At 39.6% G+C, this 19971-nt stretch overlaps 1 protein-coding gene across 4 annotated transcripts in view; it reads left to right on the top strand.

Moving 5' to 3' along the window:
- LOC126462962 (ADP-ribosylation factor-binding protein GGA2) overlaps nucleotides 1-19971 on the top strand; it is a 131893-nt gene that overhangs the window by 59178 nt on the left and 52744 nt on the right. For all 4 annotated transcript variants that reach the window (XM_050096115.1, XM_050096117.1, XM_050096118.1 and 1 more), the window contains exon 7: nucleotides 9425-9554. In XM_050096115.1, the coding sequence (XP_049952072.1) occupies nucleotides 9425-9554 (130 nt within the window). The remainder of the gene's footprint in view (nucleotides 1-9424; nucleotides 9555-19971) is intronic.

The raw sequence follows: 19971 nt of genomic DNA, 5'->3' as shown, positions 1-19971 counted from the left end.
ATCACACAGCATTAGCGATACCACTGTCCTATAGATGGATGCCTTTAGTACCAGAGCATCAGAATTGCAATGCAGTTTTCTCCATATGCTTGTTCCATTCTTTGGTGAATTTCTGTTCCCTGCAGTGCTTTTGCTGTAATGAAACATACTACATCCATTTGCTGTTATTCTGAATCCCCCATTTCTGTTTTCAGCGCCATGAGTGCAGTGGATGTTAGACAGGTGCACATACTTGTTCTGTCATTATGTAGGTGTGCTCCAATATCCCTCAAGTCCTCAGCACTCTTACAGGGACCACACCTTCTTCTGTCAGTGGTGGAATTGTGATCCATTAAGCAGTTTTCATTTTACAACCTCTGGGTCATTTCTTTTTGAATGTCCCTAATACATCATAACTTGAGTAGAGATATTAGTGAAAATAATTTTCTGGCAGAGGTTATGCATATTTAGGAGATAAGGATGCAATATTTGAGATGTGATGATGTTGCTGTTGTAGCTGCTGCTGCTTCATTAAGATATAAATGAGACAATGTTGAGATGTATGAGTAATTCTACATGACAAAAAGGCAATAATAGTCAGTGGGAAGGAGTTGTGAGGTTTATAGAGCAAGGAAAAAATGGCACAATTTGCAGGGCTGAATGTTGCTGATTGATGTAAACTAAAGTGAAGAGATTAGCTAGAAGATTTGTACACAAAGGAACAATGCAGTTCAGATGGTTTCTCTGGTGATATTTGTGACTATAATTTGGAGTTCAAACAGATACAATCAGGATGATATACTAATAATGTAATCAAGCAAAATGACAAAACTGTAGTATCATGAGCTAGAAACAAATAAGAACATTTCAGAACCAAAATTAAAATAATTGTTATGGTAGCAGCGGTAAATAATCTTTGTTATAATGATAGTAATTATAATAATGTAACAAAGGTAATTAAAAAAGCAAAAGAATAAAATAATTCCTTTGTCAGAACTAAAGCAAATACTTTTTAGGTTATTACACTAGTGGCTGGCAAGAGAAGGGAAGCAACAGTTTTAATTTCAGTGTTAGGCCACTTAGTTTTTGATTTATGTCATTCATTTCTTTCACATTTGTAGCCATTTCCTTGCCAGATGGTGTCCCTGCAGTTACTTGGTCCACTTATTCTGAACTGTGAGATAATGCTGTTCATAATTCTGAGTCATCTGCTTTAGAGAGCTCCTGTTGTTATGCCAGTTATCTCTGGCACATTTTGTTTTTTGCCTGAAAATTTTGTTGTTTATAGTATGAGATGAACTCGATGAGATTTTATGGCATGTGAACCTCTTTGTTCCACCAGTGGCTCCTATCAGTGTTCATCACAATCACTTCCATGCCTAGTTTTCCACGCAATATATTTAAGCATAGATAAGCAGCATGTAAATGTCGTATTGCTGACCATTCTATCTGTCAGAATATTGTTTCTCTATGAGATGTTTTTATTAAACAAACATTTTGGCTGTTAAAACACGAAATTTGAATATGTTTTATTTACACAAGAAGTTGTCTGCAAAACTAATTTTAACATTTGAAGTATTTTAACACAATTTGTTGACTGCATTCCACATTTACACTTAGATCTGATCATTGTTGCTAATAGAACCATTTGTCAGTTCTCCAAGGTGACTTCGCAGTTGCTGTGTCTGGGCCAGGGAAATGAAACATATAAATGAGAAAAAAATCAAATAAAGTATAGTTGTTTCATTTGCCAACACTTGTTGATTTTGAAATAAGGGAGAGGCAAAACAAAATAAGTTCATTTATTGAGATTGATGTGATGTAAAATAAGTAATGACTGTAATGTTGCGTACACAATACAATAGGATGATGCGGTGGTGGTCATCTTCGTCATCTTCAGTCTGAAAACATCAAACTTTGTCTTTCTCTAAAATCCCCCTCTCCACCTCTGTCTCTCCCAATTTGGCCATTTATTAATGCCTCAGCGTGTGTCCTATTAGCTGATTCCTTCTTTTAACCAAGTTACGCCACAATTTTTTCTCCCTCACTTCGGTGCACTACCTTTTATTGGATATCTGCTCCATCTGTATAATCATCAGCATTCTTCTGTAGCATCACATTTTGAAAGCTTGTAGTTTCTTCTTGTCTGTACTGTTTATTGTTCACATTTCACTTCCACACAAGGATACACTGCAGACGAATACTTCCAGGAAATATTCTCTTACACTTAATTTTATATCTAGTGTTAAAATATTTCTCTTTTCAGGAACACTTCTCTTGCTATAGCCAGTTTTCATTTTATATCCTCTCTCCTTAGATCATTGTCGGTTATTTTGTTGCCAAAATAGCAAAACTCATGTACTACTTTGTCTCATTTCCTAATGTAATTCTGTCAGTTTCAGGTGATTTAATTCAACTACGCATCCTTATCCTTGTTGTATTGTTGTTGATGTTCATCTTACAACCTTTTATCAAGATGGTTCATTTCCTTCTCAACTGCTGTCTCTGTTTCATGCCCTTTGACCCATATTGCTTCAGTTGTACTTCTGTACAAGTTGTTGATAACCTCTTGCTCCTTGTCTTTTGTCCAACCTACACTCTAAATTCCAATTAGAGCATTTGTCAGAATTGTCTTTTTTATGCTGTAAATGTTAGTTTACCTTTCTTCAGTCTGTCTTCTAAGATGAATCGTAGGTTCACTATTGCATCATATGTTTCTACATTTCTCCAGAACCCAAACTGATCTTCCCCCAAGGTCAGCTCCTAACAGTCTCTCCTTTCTGCTGTAAATAATTTGTGGTAGTTTTTTGGAACCATGATGTATTAAACAGATAGCACTGCTCAGCAGTGTGGGATCCGTACCAGATAGGGTTGATAGAAGATATAGAGAAGATCCAACGGAGAGCAGCGCGCTTTGTTACAGGATCATTTAGTAATCTCGAAAGCGTTACGGAGATGATAGATAAACTCCAATGGAAGACTCTGCAGGAGAGACGCTCAGTAGCTCGGTACGGGCTTTTGTCAAAGTTTCGAGAACATACCTTCACCGAAGAATCAAGCAGTATATTGCTCCCTCCTACGTATATCTCGCGAAGAGACCATGAGGATAAAATCAGAGAGATTAGAGCCCACAGAGGCATACCGACAATCCTTCTTTCCATGAACAATACGAGACTGGAATAGAAGGGAGAACCGATAGAGGTACTCAAGGTACCCTCCGCCACACACCGTCAGGTGGCTTGCGGAGTATGGATGTAGATGTAGATGTAGATGTAGATAGTACAACATTTTTCCCCACTGTTAGCAGCTGTCTTCTATGGACTTGGTTTTAGTGCCGCCTCCTTGAATCCAGGGGTTATTTTGCCTGCCTCCTAAATCGTGTGTACCAAGTGGAATAGTCTTGTAATGGTTGGCTCACTCAAGGATCTCAATAACTCTGTTGTAATATCTTCTACTACTGGTCCCTTGTTGCACTTCAGGTTTTTTAGTGCTCTGTCATATTCTTCTCGCAGTGCCCCATGTTGTCTTAATCCCCTCTTTCTTCTCACTTCATAGTAGTGACTTTTGAATGTCTTTTATAGCTAATCTATACATTCCTTCCATCTTTTAGCCGTATCTTCTTTGCTTAATATGGTTTTCTCTCTGAGCTCTTGGCAATCATACAGGAGCTTCTCTTTTCTTGAAATCTTTATGCAATTTTCCTATAGTTGGCATCTACCTTACTCAGTAATGCATGTGTCCACAGCTTCGTATTTCTCCTGTAGCCATTCCTTCCCTTTTGCGTGCATTTCTGTTTTTCTCCTTTCATCAGTTAAATATCTCGTGTGTGATGAGAGTACCACTACTGGAATGTGTCATTTCGGCTGTTTGAATGTCTGCTGCCTTCACTATCATATCATATCATCCTAAGTTACCCATTGATCTTCTGTCACATTCCTTTCACCTGTTTCAGTCTCTCTTTGCCTGACACTCTGTTTTGAACCCCCAGTACTCTCTGGTTGTTCCATCATATTCAGGCCTCTTCTTTCCTACTTTTCTGCAATTTTTCAGTTTCATTCCAGAGATTGTGATAAAAAATTTTGGTCATTCGGCAAATTTCTGAGGAGGAAAGAAATTTGTGGTATAAGGTGACTAAAAGAACAGACTCGTTGATATGGCACTTTCTGAGGCATCAAGAAATCTTCAGTTTAGTGCTGGAGGGAAGTGTGTGTGTGTGTGTGTGTGTGTGTGTGTGTTGTGTGTGTGTGTGGGTGGGTGGGGGGGAGGGGGGTGGTAAAATTGCAGAGAGAAACCAAGAGACGAGTATAGTAAGAAAGTTTTAAAGGATGTCGGTCTACTACATCTGCTCGTGAAAGTGTTGCAATTCAAAATCTCATTTCAAAATTTCCTCCTTCGAATTTTATAATTTTTCTTAAACTTTCTGTTGTTGCCATGTCTCTTCCAAATATATGGCCTCTTTTTATAATTATTAAACCAAGCATTAGGAATGATTAAATTATGTTCTGTACAAAATTCTAGTAGGCAGCTTCCTCTTTTGTTTCTTCACACAGTGTATACTCTCCTACTATTTTTCCACCTCTTCCTTTTCCTGCTATTGAATCCCAGTCTGTTGTCGCAATGGAATTCTTGTCTCCCTTAACTATCTGAATAACTTCTTTTGTATCATTGTATATACTTTGAACCTCATCATCATCTGCTGAGCGAAGACGTATATGTTGTTGTTGTCTTCTTCATCCCAGAGACTGGTTTGATGCAGCTGTCTACGCTATTCTATCCTTTGCAAACTTCTTCATCTCCAAATAACTACTGCTACCCACATCCTTAAGAATTTGCTTACTGTGCTTCTCTCTCTCTCTCTCTCTCTCTCTCTCTCTCTCTCTCTGCAATTTTTACTCCAGCATTGAATTGAAGATTTCTTGATGTCTCAGACTCTGTACTGTCAACCAATGTATTCTTTTAGTCATCTTGTACCACAAATGCCTTTCCCCAGTTTTATTCACTACCTCCTCATTAGTTATGCGACTTATCTATCTAATTGTCAACATCCTTCTGTAGCATCACGTAACATCACATTTCAAAAGCTGCTGTTCTCATCTAGTCTAAACTACTTATTGTCCACATTTCACTCCTGTGCAAGGCTACATTCCAGACAGGTGTATTCAGGAAAGATTTTCTAACACCTAAATTTATATTCAGTCTTAACAAATGTCTCTTCTGCAGAAATGTTTTTGCTGTCATCGCCAGTCTACATTTCATATCCTCTCTACTTTGGCTATCATCGTTTATTTTACTGAAAAACTCATCTACTACTTTTAGTGTGTCATTTCCTATTCTTATTACCACAGCATTGCCTTATTTAATTTGACTATGTTCCCCTACCCTTGTTTTGCTTTAGTTAATGTTCATCTTATATCCCTCTTTCTGTACAACTGCTCTTTCAAGTCCTGTGCTGCTGTCTCTTACAGAATTACAAACATCAGCAAACCTCAAAGTCATTGTTTCTTCTTCATGAATTTTGATTCTTTCTTTATTGCTTGCTCATTATACAAATTGAATAACGTCAGGGATATATGCTCCCTTCTCAACCACTGCATTCCTTTCATGCCTTTCGAGCCTTATAAGTATCATCTGGTTTCTGTACAAGTTGTAAATAGCCTTTCACTTCCTGTATTTTACCCCTGCTGCCTTCAGAATTTGAAAGAGTGTATTCGAGAAAACATTGTCAAAACCTTTCTCTATGTCTACAAAAGATATGAACATAGGTAAGCCTTTCTCTAACCTATTTTCTAAGATGAGTCTTAGAGTCAGTATGTTTCATGGGTTCTAACATTTCTCCAGGACCCAAACTGGTCTTTCCTGAGGTTACCTTCTACCAGCTTTTTCACTCTTCTGTAACTAATTTCTGTCAATATTTTGCATACATGATCTATGAAACTGATAGTTCAGTAATGTTCATATGTGTCAGCACCTACTTTCTCTGAAATCGGAGTTACTACATTCTTTATGGAGTTCAAGAATGATTTCTCATCCCATACATTGCACACACAAGGCAGAATAGTTTTGTCATGGTCGGCTCTCCCAAGGGTATCAGCAGTTTTGAGGGAGTGTTGCCTACTCCAGATGCCTTGTTTTGGCTTAGGTCTTTCAGTGACCTGTCAAATTGTTCTCGCAGTATATCTCACACCTCATATTGATCTACTTAGTTGTTCCTTTCTGCAGTAATGCAAAAAAGAAAAATCACAACACCAAGGAGTAGTTTTGGCGACATAAATGAAATCTGGTATGCATGTTTCTACATCTGAAAGGTGATGATTATTCAAATTTCACGACAATCGCATAAGAATGGCACTAGTAGCATCACTATGAGGATGCAAATCAGGTTTGCTTTAAATACACACTGTAATGGTCATGAGCATTAGTTATCTTTGCAATTATACAATAACGCATTTAAGACCACAAAGATGCCATTATCAACACCACACTGTATTTGAACTAGGTCACACATATTAAGGCTACGAGAAGCTACATGCTCCTTCTGTGATATTGTAGGAAGACTTGGTAGGATAGTAGTCATAGCACATGAGTGTTGAGAGTGGTGATCACAAGAATGTACGATCACAAGACGACTGGTCTCCAGACGACCACTTGGTGCTACCAAGAGGTAGTTGTTCAACGTAAGCTCTGGCACATCATATTGCATCTTCAGCAATCTGAGTCGAATCAGTTACTTCAAGGACAGCTCCGAGCCAGACACACTGTGGCGTGCATTCCGTTAACCCCAAACCACTGTCATTTGCAACTTCAGTGGTGTCAGGTGAGAGTTCATTGGTGGACAGGGTGGAGAGCTGTTGTTTTTTCTTATGAAAGCTAGTTTTTCCTTGGTGCCCATGTGATGCCCATGTGTTCATGAGGAGGAGGCCAGTTGAGAGCTTACAACCAACCTGTCTGAATGCTAGACACACTGGACCTGCATCTGGGGCTATTGTCTGGGCTACAATTTTATAGAACAGCAGGAACACTCATTGTTATCCCAAGCAACCTGACTGCAAATTTGTTAGTCAGTCTGGTGATTCAACCTGTTGTGCTGCCAATCATGAACAGCATTTTAGGGGGGTTTTCCAACAGTATAACACTTTCCCACATACCCAATAAGCTATACAGACTGTCAAATGTTACTTTGGTCTGCTCGCTCACCAGATCTGTCTCCAACCGAACACATATGGGACATCACCCGACAAAAACTCTAGTGTCATCCTCATCTAGCATTAACCGTCCCTGTATAGACCGACCAAGTGCAAGAGGAACGGAACTCCATCCCACGAACTGACATCCAACACCTATACAACACAATGCGTGTATGTTTACATGCTTGCATTCAACATTCTGGTGGTAACACCAGTTATTAATACACCAGTATTTCACAGTTGGATTGGCCTATCTCGCATTTGCATTAACCTGTGATCTTGCAGTGTTACTCACTTAAATATGTTACCTATACAAATTAAACAGTGGAAAATCCAGGATGGAATAATGACAGTATTATTAAAAGGATAGATTGCTAGATTGCTACTCACTATATAGTGGAGATGTTGAGTTTCAGACAATAGAAAGACTGCTGAATTAGAAAACACACTCACACACACACACACACACACACACACACACACACAAATTAACGCAAACACAACTCGCACACACATGACCACTGTCTCTGGCTGCCGAGGCAGACTGCAAACAACAGCGCACGATGGGAGAAGCAGTCCAGGTGATGGGGGTGAGGAGGAGGCTGGGGCGAGGAGTGAGAGATGTAGCAGATTACGGGTGGGGGGGGGGGGATGGTGAAGTGCACATCATAAATTCTTTGTCTCATCATCATCTGCAAAGCTAGTTGGCATGTAAAGTTATACTACTGTGGTGTGTGTTGGCTTTGTACCTATCTTGGCTTTGATAATGCTGATTATAGCAACTTAAACCTGAACAGGAGTCATGTCCATCCTACCACCGAAGTTCATTTATCCTCACTATATCTCAATTCAACCTATTCATGTGCCTTTTCTTAATTTTCTAGCTTTGCCAAGCATGGTTAGGTGCACATTGGCAAAACTGGCCCATCCACCACTTTATGTTACAAAGTTATTTTAATTAAGTATAACATTCCATATTCTGACCCGTGGAACTCCAGTTCGGTTTTTTCTGGTAACTACATCCTTCCGAGTAGTCCTTGGTTGAAGATCCCAATGAGGGACTATTTTGCTTCTAGAATATTGTACCGAAGGAGATGCCATCATTATTAAACTATACAGTTGGGCTGCATGTCCTTGGGAAAAATATGGCTGTGGTGTACCTTTGATTTCAACCATTAGCAGTATCAACATGGCAACATGATATTAGATGATGTTTAAAAGGTCAGATCAGCCTTCATGCAGGGCATTGAGGCCACTGCTCTTCTTCAGGAACCAAATGTCAGTCTGCCCTGTTCACAGATACCCTCCTGTGTATCATATGTAAAGTACGGTTGTCTGTATTGTTGAGCCAAGCAGTACACCACCACCACCATCACCACCACAACCACCACCACCACCTGTGGTTTGTGTGTGTGTGTGTGTGTGGGGGGGGGGGGGGGTGTTACACATGTATTTTACACCAATATTGGCTTTGTTGTCGTTTGCCCAGATATGTTTTGCTTATCTTCTGATAAAAGTTTGTGCAGGTCTTGGATTAACAGCTGCAGTGAACACAGATTTATGAAATTCTGCAGCCCAATATAAATACTCGGTTGATGTGTTGCATCTGCTGTCATAAGTATTCTGTGGATAAGATCTTATGTTATAGGAGCTATCCCTTACTTTGTAAATGTGGCCATTGTTGCTGTTATTTTTTGGAAGCATAATCCAGCTAAAATAAGCACTAGAGAATGGCACATGTGCTGTATTTCATCAAAAGTCTAAAAATTATTAATGTTGTTGTGAGATTTTATACAAATCTCCTTCCATTGTAGAACAGGATATTATTGTAACATGTGTGGCATTTAAATAGTAATTGTGTTACAAAATACTGTTAATAATTCAACTGGATAGATAAAAAATCTACTCACCAAGTGTCAGCAGAACACACACATAAGACGGTTGTAATTGGCAAGCTTTTGAAGCCAGTGCCACTTCCTTCAGGCAGAAGGCTTCAATGGGAAGGGAGAGGGGTGAAGGAAAACGAATGGAGAGGTCTAGGAAAAAGGGTAGATTTTGGGAGAGTCACCCAGGACTACAGTTCAGGTGCGACTTACTGCAACAGGAAGAGAGGGAAAGACAATGATGTTTTTATCTGCCGCATTACCAGTAAATGTGAACTATTGTGTAAGAAATTGGGTCACTGTGCCGTGATTCATTGTGATTCTGAATGTTAATTGATGTTTACATTTAATGATTAATTGAAACTTATTATGTTGCAGTCTCTAATTTGTTGGATCCTCCTGAGAAGCCCAGTAAACAAAAGGCATTGGAGGATCTCGATGTCCTGGGGGAAACACTTCTTAAACAGAGTTTGCCTGCTACATCCAAAATTGGTTCACAATTTTCCAAGTAAGTCACCAGCATTAAAAATAGATTATAAAAAGAGAATTAGAATTTAATAAAATATTTCACATAATGACATTAATTTTCTCAAACTTGTAATAAGTTGACTCTCCTTGTTAGCTTACTGCAATTTGAGCAATAGGATACTGTTGGGAATAGAGGAAATAATTTTTCTGCAGATAAGAAAATAATTTCATGTCTGGTCCTTAGAGTCTTTTCTGATACATCTGTAACCAGAATCCACACACTCTTTGCAATACTCAGAAACATTTTTTAGTGTGCCCAAATTAATCCTCTACATAGCTAAATTAAATCATTTTAAATAATGGTCACCAGCCTTACCTTAATCCGCGATGCAGGATTAAAATTGTCACTACTCCTGTACCAGTAATAAATCCCCTATACCAGTCTTTTTACTTTGAGATAGATTCTTAGAATGAACTGGAAAATGTGCACCACTAACAGTTTATACACTGCCTCCAGCTGACTATTAGAAACTTTTGCTGTTAATATAAAAAAAAATGTGAAAACAGAAATACAATTCAGAATCAACTAGTCCAGAGATACAAAAGCATTTCACTTCAAATTTCTGTGGAAATCGTGGAATTTGTTATTTCAAGCAGACTTTGTGTAATCCACCCTATTCAGTAAACACCACTTCAGCTCAGCACTCTGAGGCCCTTTTTTTCTGACTAAGTACATGCTCACTAAAATGCAACACTCACCAAGAAAACCTGCAGATTAAGCAAACTTCCAAGCATGTACACATGTGGGAAAGCAATTGTGAACTCTTCCAGAATTTTCTGTGCAGGTGTAATGATAACTTTCTGTATCATGAAGGATCAGTCACACTATACCTTTGTATATGCAGCATTCTTAAAACATATCATCACAAGGCCCATGACTCACCACCACCTTTCTGCTGGGCTGCTTACCAATGCCTCGATTTAGTGAGCTCCAAGTTGCTTTGTGAAATTCTTTCAGAATTTAACCCTTTCAGCCAGTCAACCTTGCTTATAAAATTCTTGTGGAAGGTGCTGCTTATTATCAGAAGTCTAGCTCTTTAGGTCAGCTTTGTAGACATTGACCATAACCCTGTGTGAAGGATTATGGAAAGTCTGATCCATTCTCTCAATGTTGGACAAAGCTCCCTGCCACAGCATACCAGAATCAGACCCTGTCATCCACTATGGCCCAAATTTTTCACGAGGTGTGACATGTTACAATAGCGTGGATATGTGCATAGAAAAATGGCAGGAAGCAAGGAAATACAGGTATAAGAGAATTTTGGAATTTTATAAAAAAAAGTAAATTTAACCTTAGATAGAACTACATTATTAAGATTTTATGCATCTGTGTTTCTGTAACATAAAAAGACAGAATATATATGTGAAAAGGCACAAAGTCCATAATTATATTGTGCAGAATGTTAAGCCCAAATATTAATTTTATAAATTCAGATGCCTTTTATTGCTGCAGTCTATTTCATTTGTTCCAAACACTTTCCACTATTTTGCATTAAGTAATGTTTAGTGGATATAATCTGGAATAATACAGTTTTGCTTTTATATGTGATGTTTGTAAATTAAAAAAACAGCTCAGCTATAGCCGACTGGTATGTGGCTCATAGAAACTCTCAACAAAATATAATAGTTACATTAACTTTTGAGCTGTTGCTCTTTCTCTAGAAAAAGTACACACATTCACATGGACAACCACATAGACATCCAAACTCTCACATCTGCAACTGTGGAAAGATTGACCGCTGATTATTGATAGCAGTTCCCTGGGTAGATAGAGGTGGGAAGAAGGTAGAAAAGGATGCACGAGGCAAAGACGGGGCAAACAGGACAGTGTGAGATAGCTTGTTCGACAGATGAATCAGCAGCTATACAACAAAATGAAGGGTTTAGCGCATAAGAGATGGAGGTAGGGAGGAGGGGAGGAAAGGAGATGTGGAAGGAGATAAAGGGGGAGACAGGGAGGGAAGAGAAAAGGGGGAGAGGGTGTAGGAGAAGGCAGTACATGATCTGGACAGGGAAGGATTGGTGGGGAGAGAAGAAAGAAGGCAAAAGTTAAAGTGACACGATAGGAAACAGATTAGTGGAGATTTAGACCAGGAGGAGTACAAGAGTGCAGGATATACTGGAGAGACAATTCTCACCTGTTGTTTCAGAAAAACTAGTGCTGGAAGGGAGAGCTTGCATAGTGAAGCAGCTGTTAATAGTCATTTATGTTGTGGTGTACAACATCTTCGGAAATGGGAGGATTAAGCTTGTGCTGTACTACTGTTTGGCAGTGGCCATTCATGCGAGTAGATAGTTGGTTACTTGTCATGCCCCCTTAAACTGCTGCATGGTAATGCAGCACAGATAATATATAACATGGCTCCTTTCACATGTGTCCCTGCCTTTTATGGGTAAGAAAGGCCTGTAACTGGACTGCAGTAGGTGTTGATAGGTGGGTCAATTACAAGGGATGACCCTTGGGGCATAGCAGGGTTGGAGTAGGAATGGATAATGATGTTTTGTAGGTTGGGTGCACAGTGAAACACTGGTCTGGTTGATGTGGGTAATGTCCCTCATCTCAGGACATGATGAAAGGTAGTCAGGGGCCCCGAAGAAGAATGTGGTTGTGCATTTCAAGTCCATAGTAATGCTGGGTGATTGGAGTAGTGCTTGTCAGTGGCTGGTTAACAGGCTTCATGCTTTCAAACAAGTAAATTGCATAGGAGATCTATTTGTGGATGAGCTGGATAGGATGCTGTGGCCAGTAAAAGCTCTGGTATTATTGTACGAGGGCTATTCAGAAACTAAGGTCTGATTGGACGCTAAATGCAAACCACAGTGAAAATCTGATGAATCTTTGCACATATATATTGCATATAATGCATGCGCATGGATCACATCACATTTCTCTTTTCGCTTCTGAATGCACAGTGAGCACATAAAAATGCCTAGAAAATATCGTCTCCCACCAAGTATGAGGGCCTGGTGAGAGATTTCTCTTGATGTCATGCAGCACACATAACATATCTGTCATGTGTTTCCTTCTTCATGGCAATTCTTGGCTGCACTCTGGAGGGGCAGCGAAGATGCTCCTACACTGTTTTCATTGGGAAGTGTTTGATCTCTCTCAATACACACTGTAATTGGCTCCCCTGAGTTTCATCTCTGCTCCCATGAACCACTAGTGATGAAGACATCATTTTGGCACAGACCTTGAGCTGTAGACTAGCGTTGAGAATTGACAGAAAGCACAGGCCTTCTATGACGAGGCTGTTGGAAAGTTGATACAATGCTACAACAAATGTCTTAACTCAGAGTGGCGACTATGTAGAGAAACAGCTGTAAGATGTAACTAACTGTTGCAAATAAAAAAAAATAATTTTCACAGTTTTTTCCATTTTGTGAACAATCAGACCTTACTTTCCAAATAGCCCTTGATTTCCACACCTCCTGATTTCCACCGCTGATCTGCCATTACAGGTGGCTAGGCTGTAAAGAAAAGACTTTCTGACATAGAATTAGTGACAGCTATCCAAGTGGAAGTACTGCTGGTGGTTGGTATGCTTGATATGAACAGATGTTTTAACGGAGCCTCTGAGAGGAGAAGATCGACATCTAAGAAGGTGGGTTGTTGAATTGAGAAGGACCTTGAGGTTACGGGGGAAAGAGCAGAGGTCATCCATGCCATGAGTCCAGATAAGCAAAATGCCATCAGTGAATCTGAACCAAAGTAGGGTTTTAGGCACTGACTGGATAGGAAGGATTCCTCCAGTTGGCCTATAAATAAGTTGACATAGGATGTTGCCATGTGAGTACCCATGGCAGTACCATGGATATGTTTGTATATTTGGCTTTTGAATGTGCTATAATTGTGGCTAGCAGTGTGGTTGGCTAGGAGGATTATGAAAGAGGTAGTGGGTTTTGTAGGAGGAGTATATTGGGAAAGGTGGTGTTACGTGGCCGCAAGGTCATGGGCATGGAGGATGTTAGAGTGCAAGGACGTTGCATCCATAGTGACAGACAAGGAGTGTAGAGATAAAGGGACAGGAACTGTGGAAAGGTGGTGAAAGAAGTGAGCATTGTCTTGAATGTATGATGGGAAGCTACAGACAAACAACAATAGCTGGGAACTGTTAGTCGACAAATGCAGAGGTTCATTCTGTGGGAATATTGTACACAGCCACAATGGGATGATCAGTAGGTAGACCTGTGGAGTTGGGTTTGTGGAGTAGGTAAAAGGTACAAGGGGGTGGGGTTTGCTGGTGTGAGGAGGGAGATGGATTCAAGTGTCAAGTTTCGGGATGGACCTAAGGCGTTGAGGAGCTGCTGCAAGTCCTGTTAGACTACTGGAATGTGGTCATGGCTGTAAGGTTTGTATGCAGAGGTGTCTCCCTTCCTCTTTTTCCTCTCATCTCCACCTTCGTGTCCTTTCCTACCCCCATCCCCCCCTTCCCCCTCCCCTGTATATGCTCTACACTTTGTACCCCTTTTGTCGTCTTGCACATCTGCTGATTCGTCTGTCAGAAGACCTGCCTCACACCACCCTCCTACACCCTCCTTGTATCGTGCATCCTTTCCTACCCCTTGCCACTTCCATCTACCCTGGCAACTGCAGTCAGTCTTGCAGTGGCCACAGCTGTGAGCATTTGGGTGTCCGCGTAATTGTGTGTGAGAATGCGAATATGTGTACTTTGGCTAGAGAAAGGACAAAAGCTAGTGTAATTACTGTTTTCTGGTGAATATTTCTGTGTACCATACATAAATGAGCTGTTGTTGAACCTTTATTTTATTTCTTAGTTCATCCAGAAATTTACATTGTTGTTATTAAATAGTTCATATCACAATTTTTTTTACAAATAAACTAGCGGTTACCCACAGCTGTGCATGCACATCGGTAGTTTTCTTTTGGGATGATTGATGTTCAGTAAGTAAGCTGTTGTATGTGTAGTAATGTAATGATGTCAGCTGCCCTCAAGTGTCTGCCTGTTCTGGTAAGTGTAACTATTGATGTGTGCCGCCAGCCCCCTCCCCCTGCCACTCCACTTCTCTAATGCAAGACATGGTGGCATGTGCAGAGTCTCTGTCAAGCAGTGTGCGTGGAGGGGCATGGGCAGGAGTGCACATCTATGCATCGTGCTACTGAAGTAACTATACATTGTACAGCTGGACATTATATGACAAATTTAATAATATTTTAAGACACTTTATGTGAGAAATGTTTTCCATGCCTTAGTTCACAGTCTGTCTGACTATTTTATTTATTTATTGTTTTTTTTTTTTTTTTTTTTTATTTTCTAAAGTAGCCTATGTTCTACCTCAGAGTTCAAGCTATCTCTTTACCAAACATCATCGAAATCTGTTCAGCAGTGAAAACGTGACAGATAGTTACTTTCACAGTTAATGTTATTAGTCTGGAAGTATGGACGAAACATCTTGAGAATTGTGGCATCATGGTATTCATTTGGTTGAATCATATTATGTAGAACACACAAATCAATAAAAGCATTTTCAAAAATATGATACAGTTCAAACATAAAGAGTAAACAGCTTTTTCAAAGAGTAAATATGTTTCCCAATGTTGCATAAAACTAAATTACCTTTTTATTATTTTTTATTTATTTTTTTTTTTAAAAAAAGAGTGGGTAAAATGTACCAGACATTCGCATGGTTGGATTTCTGGTGTAAAGGTTATTTGGAGGGGATCATGGAAGAGTGAGGGGAAAGTGATTTTGTGACATTATTTTGATGCTCAATCATTGGGATGGTATTCTACTGTTTTATCTTTTAACGTAAATAGTGAGATGTTTGTCATGGACACTTGGACATTCAAAAGGGATTTCTTTTCAGCTTTTTTTTTTATATGATAATTTTCTTGCTAGATTATAATGTGTCTCCTATTGTTAATTCTGATTATTTTCATGCCTTTGTCTCTGGAGGGTGGCTTGTGATTTTGTTCTCTGAGATGGTCTCCAAAAAATTATTGATTTGTCCCATACTTTCAAATTCTCTCTCTCTCTCTCTCTCTCTCTCTCTCTCTCTCTCTCTCTCTTTTTCCCCCTCTCTCTCTATATGGTAATGGTTGAGGAGATTTTATGATCTGTTGCATGAAATCAGTCTGTGGGTTTGCAGATCACATTCACAGTAAGGATTATCTTGAATGTGTATTCAATGAAAATGGCTTGGTGATTATCCATGATTAAATCTTAGGCAAGGTATGGAGCATATAAACTTTTTATTCGCCTTAATTGTGTGGAATCAGGGTTTCAGGGGAATGTTTGGCTGTATTTAGGCCTTTAGGCCTTTAATGTGTGTGAACAGTTGATATTTGTCTTCCTATTGGCGCCTTGTTCTTCTGTATAATACAGTCTTTGGGTCTGATAGCTATAATGTGATGTTTTTAAAAGTGCTTTTGTATCTGATAGCAAACATTTTACCTGTTTGCCCCATGTATCTGCTGTCACATGCATAACATTGTAATTTGAATGTACGCTGTTCAAAAGATTTAGGGGAACATGACTTCGGGCATCTGCCACACTCCATTGAGCAATAATTCTGGACTGAGTATATTATCAAATTATACTTGTATATTTCACAAATTAAGTACACCACAAAACATCATTACATCCTTGTTCATTCTGCAAAAAGAACTGAAATGCCTGACAGGTGTCTTAAACAAAGTTGAAACAATCACTCACCCTGTCATCCTGGGCACTTTTCATTGGACTTCAAGAGCTTCAGAAATGTGTGTGGTCTCCATGACCATTTATCTACCTGACAGCTAAGTGGCTCACTCCTTATAAGTCTACAGAGGTCACCCTACGTTATCCATTTCCATTCTTCAATGAGAGCCCTTGAGAATTCTTGGAGTGTCTGTGATGGAATAGGGCAAGCATGAACATGTCTGTCAAACATGTCCCACATATGCTCAGAGGGGTTTAGGTCAGGAGTCACTACTCGCCATTTCATTACTTCAGTGTTCAGATGGTGCAAGGCATACTCGTGTCTCCCACCATATGGGCTCTGGCATTATCATGAATGAAAAGGACTTCATGATCACCACCTTACGCAGCAGCCAACACATGGTCCAGCAGGATCTGTTTGGTGTACTATCACAGAATCTTGGCCAAATCTGATAGCTTCCTGGACAACATTTGGCATGCACTACTGACAATGGCATCTCCACACAACTTGGCCATCACATTGTGCCAGAGGAAGTCTGGACTCGTCTGTGACTAACATGTTTTGCCAGTGATGCAGTTGCCAGCTGACATGGGAATGGTAGGACTGGAGGCAGGCTGCGAAATGTCATGTCAAGCGGGGTACTTAAACAGAATGTCTGAATTGTTAGGTCTTTTCTCGTAATCTGTTCCTTACAGTTTGATTGGACTCAGCAGCAGTTGTCTTGCAGTCTTCTGGTAGTAGCCATATGCCACTGCAATGCAGAGATGGCCAGATATCACTTTCACTCAGCATTGTAATTCATCAGCTACCATGTCCAACTCGTCATATGTACTGACCTCTCTGCCTGTAGCATGTCCACGACCTATGGATGACAAGATGGAGAGACATTGACACCTACAGCAACATGGCGGAATTTTGTTCTTTTTGGATCAAACATACTGCCCTTGCATCTTGCATTGTATTAAAATGTCACATTGCATGTGATTGGTTGAATACAAGGTTTACAAATGACGACTATCATCTGTGTAACTCACTAGAAAACACTGGAACACTGTGTTTCTCACTTCCTTCTTAGGATTCACCTGATGTTGTAATGTATAACATGCCCAATAGGTGGAGAATGACATTAGTTGTTGCATATGTTGAAAGTGAAGATCCGCAACTCTTGTCGCGCGGGATTAGCCGAGCGGTCTAAGGCGCTGCAGTCATAGACTGAGCGGCTGGTCTTGGTGGAGGTTCGAGTCCTCCCTCAGCATGGGTGTGTGTGTGTGTGTGTGTGTGTGTGTGTATGTGTGTGTGTGTGTGTGTGTGTGTGTTTGTCCTTAGGACAATTTAGGTTAAGTAGTGTGTAAGCTTAAGGACTGATGACCTTAGCAGTTAAGTCCCATAAGGTTTCACACACACTTGAAACTCTCCAATAAGACCACAGGTACTGTGTTAACTTACTGGATGTTGATACAAGTGTTCCCGTAATTCTTTTGAACAGTGTGTTCTTGGATAGAATTGTCTGTTATTCATATTATGTGTATGCCTTGTCTTTTGAAAATGGTGGTGATTTTATGTGTGAATGTGTGTTTGTATGTCACTGTGTATCATCTTGAGACATCTTTTATATTTTCCAGATTATTCTCTGTTAATGTTATGGAAGAGAGAGAGAGAGAGAGAGAGAGAGAGAGAGAGAGAGAGAGAGAGAGAGAGAGTGTGTGTGTGTGTGTGTGTGTGTGTGTGTGTGTGTGTGTGTGTGTATGTGTTGTTTATGGCTCTTCGTTTAATGTTTAATTTTGTTGTTTAACTGTGGATTATGTTGCTTTTGCATTCATTGTTTGTGACTGTTTATGATGTCTAATTCTTTTCAGTAGCTTTTCTTATTGAGCAGCACTATCTTGAGTCTGCGAAGCATGTGTTGAAGTGCTGCTTGTAATTGTGAATTTGGGAGTATTGAGGTTTGTTGGGTGATTGTGTCAGATGCTGTGGATTTGTGGTAAATTTTGAATAGGTGCTTGTTATTTTGTATTTTTTTAATTGTTATATCTAAAATGTTACTTTGATTAATATGTTCATTACCAGTTTTGAATTTTATTTTTTTTATGTCCCTTGTTTATGCTGGCATGTACAGGGTGCGTCAAAAAAATGTATACACACTTTGAAGCATCATAGAAAATTTATTTCCCGTTCTACAATGTTAAATTTCTGGAAATGGAAAGCTTAAAGTCCAATTGGAAAAATAAATGCACTTTGCAGATGTGATTAATGTTCAAACTGGTGGCCTTCAGCATCTATACATTTCTGAGTACGAGTCACCATTGATTCCGTACATTGTACCAAAGTGTCCAATGAGATTTCTGCGCACAGTGCCTGAATCTCATTCCAAAGTGTGTCCAGGTTACGTGGTTTACGTTTGTACACCTCATCTTTTACTGTGCCCCATAAAAAGAAATCCAGTGGCGTGAGGCCTGGAGAGCATACAGGAATTGGTCCCCTGCATTCTATCCACTGGCCTGGCACATTGTGATCCAGGTATGCTCGTATGTCCCTATGATATGATCTTGTTGGAAATAAAACTCATCATTACCGATAATGCACGAATGGCAGGGAATATGGAGTCAGCAAGCATTGTTAGGTACTTTTCTCCAGTAACAGTACCTTCAAAGCGGAAAGGCCCAATGAGTCCCCTTGCAGACAAACCACACCACACATTTACACCAGGAAAATTCACAGCCTTTTCAACTGTAATGTGAGGATTACCAATTGTGCCTATTGGCAGTTCCATTGAGTTTGAATTGGGCTTCATCCGACCAAATTATGCTACCCATAAATCCCTGTTCACATCTCACCATCTCCTGAACCCATTCACAAAATTCTAACCTTCGATCTGGATCGTCGTCACTTAGCTGTTGCACCAGCCTTGGAATGTACACATGAAACTTGCCTTTCTTCAGAATGTGTAGCACACTACTAGCACTTACATTACTCTCACGTGCCGCTTGCCTTGAAAATTTTTGAGTCAAACGCTGTAACAGTTCCAAGATCGCAGTTGTGGAATCATCACTTGTAGCTGTGCGAGGTTGCCCCGATCGACCTTTATGCACATCACACACTGTTCCACGAATTTCGAATTTGTCTCGTAGATGTATAATTGTTAACCTTGAAGGTGGTTCTGCACAATACTCACTTCTCCACTGTCTTTGAACCGCAGCTACATTCTCAAACTTCCAGTACCACTTAATTATCTGTTTCCGCACTTCAAAGCTCAAACACATGTCCACCATGTTGCAGTTACTTCCTTGCCACTGCTGCCACGTATTGAAGAAACACAACATTACTATCTCACAGATATTTAACCTTGTAGAACGGGAAGTAAATTGCCTATGACAGTTCAAAGTGTGTATACATTTTTTTGTATTTTATCAATTTCTGTTGTATACAAGAAGATTGATTACGAACAGGATCCCCAGTTTCATGAGTCTTAGCTATTACTTTTATAAAGCACATTGAATAGATTATTGTCAAAAAACAGTTGCAAAAGAACGCAACGTATTATACTGGTTCAGATAAATGGATGACATCCTCTGCATAATAAATGAACCATAAAAAATTGTATCATTACATATTAAATCCATTGAAGCTGTCTTAATGTAATAGGCAAAACATGTCTGGAATCTTAAAATAAATTACAGCAAGACAAAGGCATATAACTATGCAAACAAACTTGTTAAGTCTAAATTCCATATTTT

Source organism: Schistocerca serialis, chromosome 1 (genome assembly GCF_023864345.2).
Source record: "Schistocerca serialis cubense isolate TAMUIC-IGC-003099 chromosome 1, iqSchSeri2.2, whole genome shotgun sequence".
Classification (NCBI taxonomy): Eukaryota; Metazoa; Arthropoda; class Insecta; order Orthoptera; family Acrididae; genus Schistocerca; species Schistocerca serialis.
This window is presented reverse-complemented; position numbering and strand designations above follow the sequence as displayed.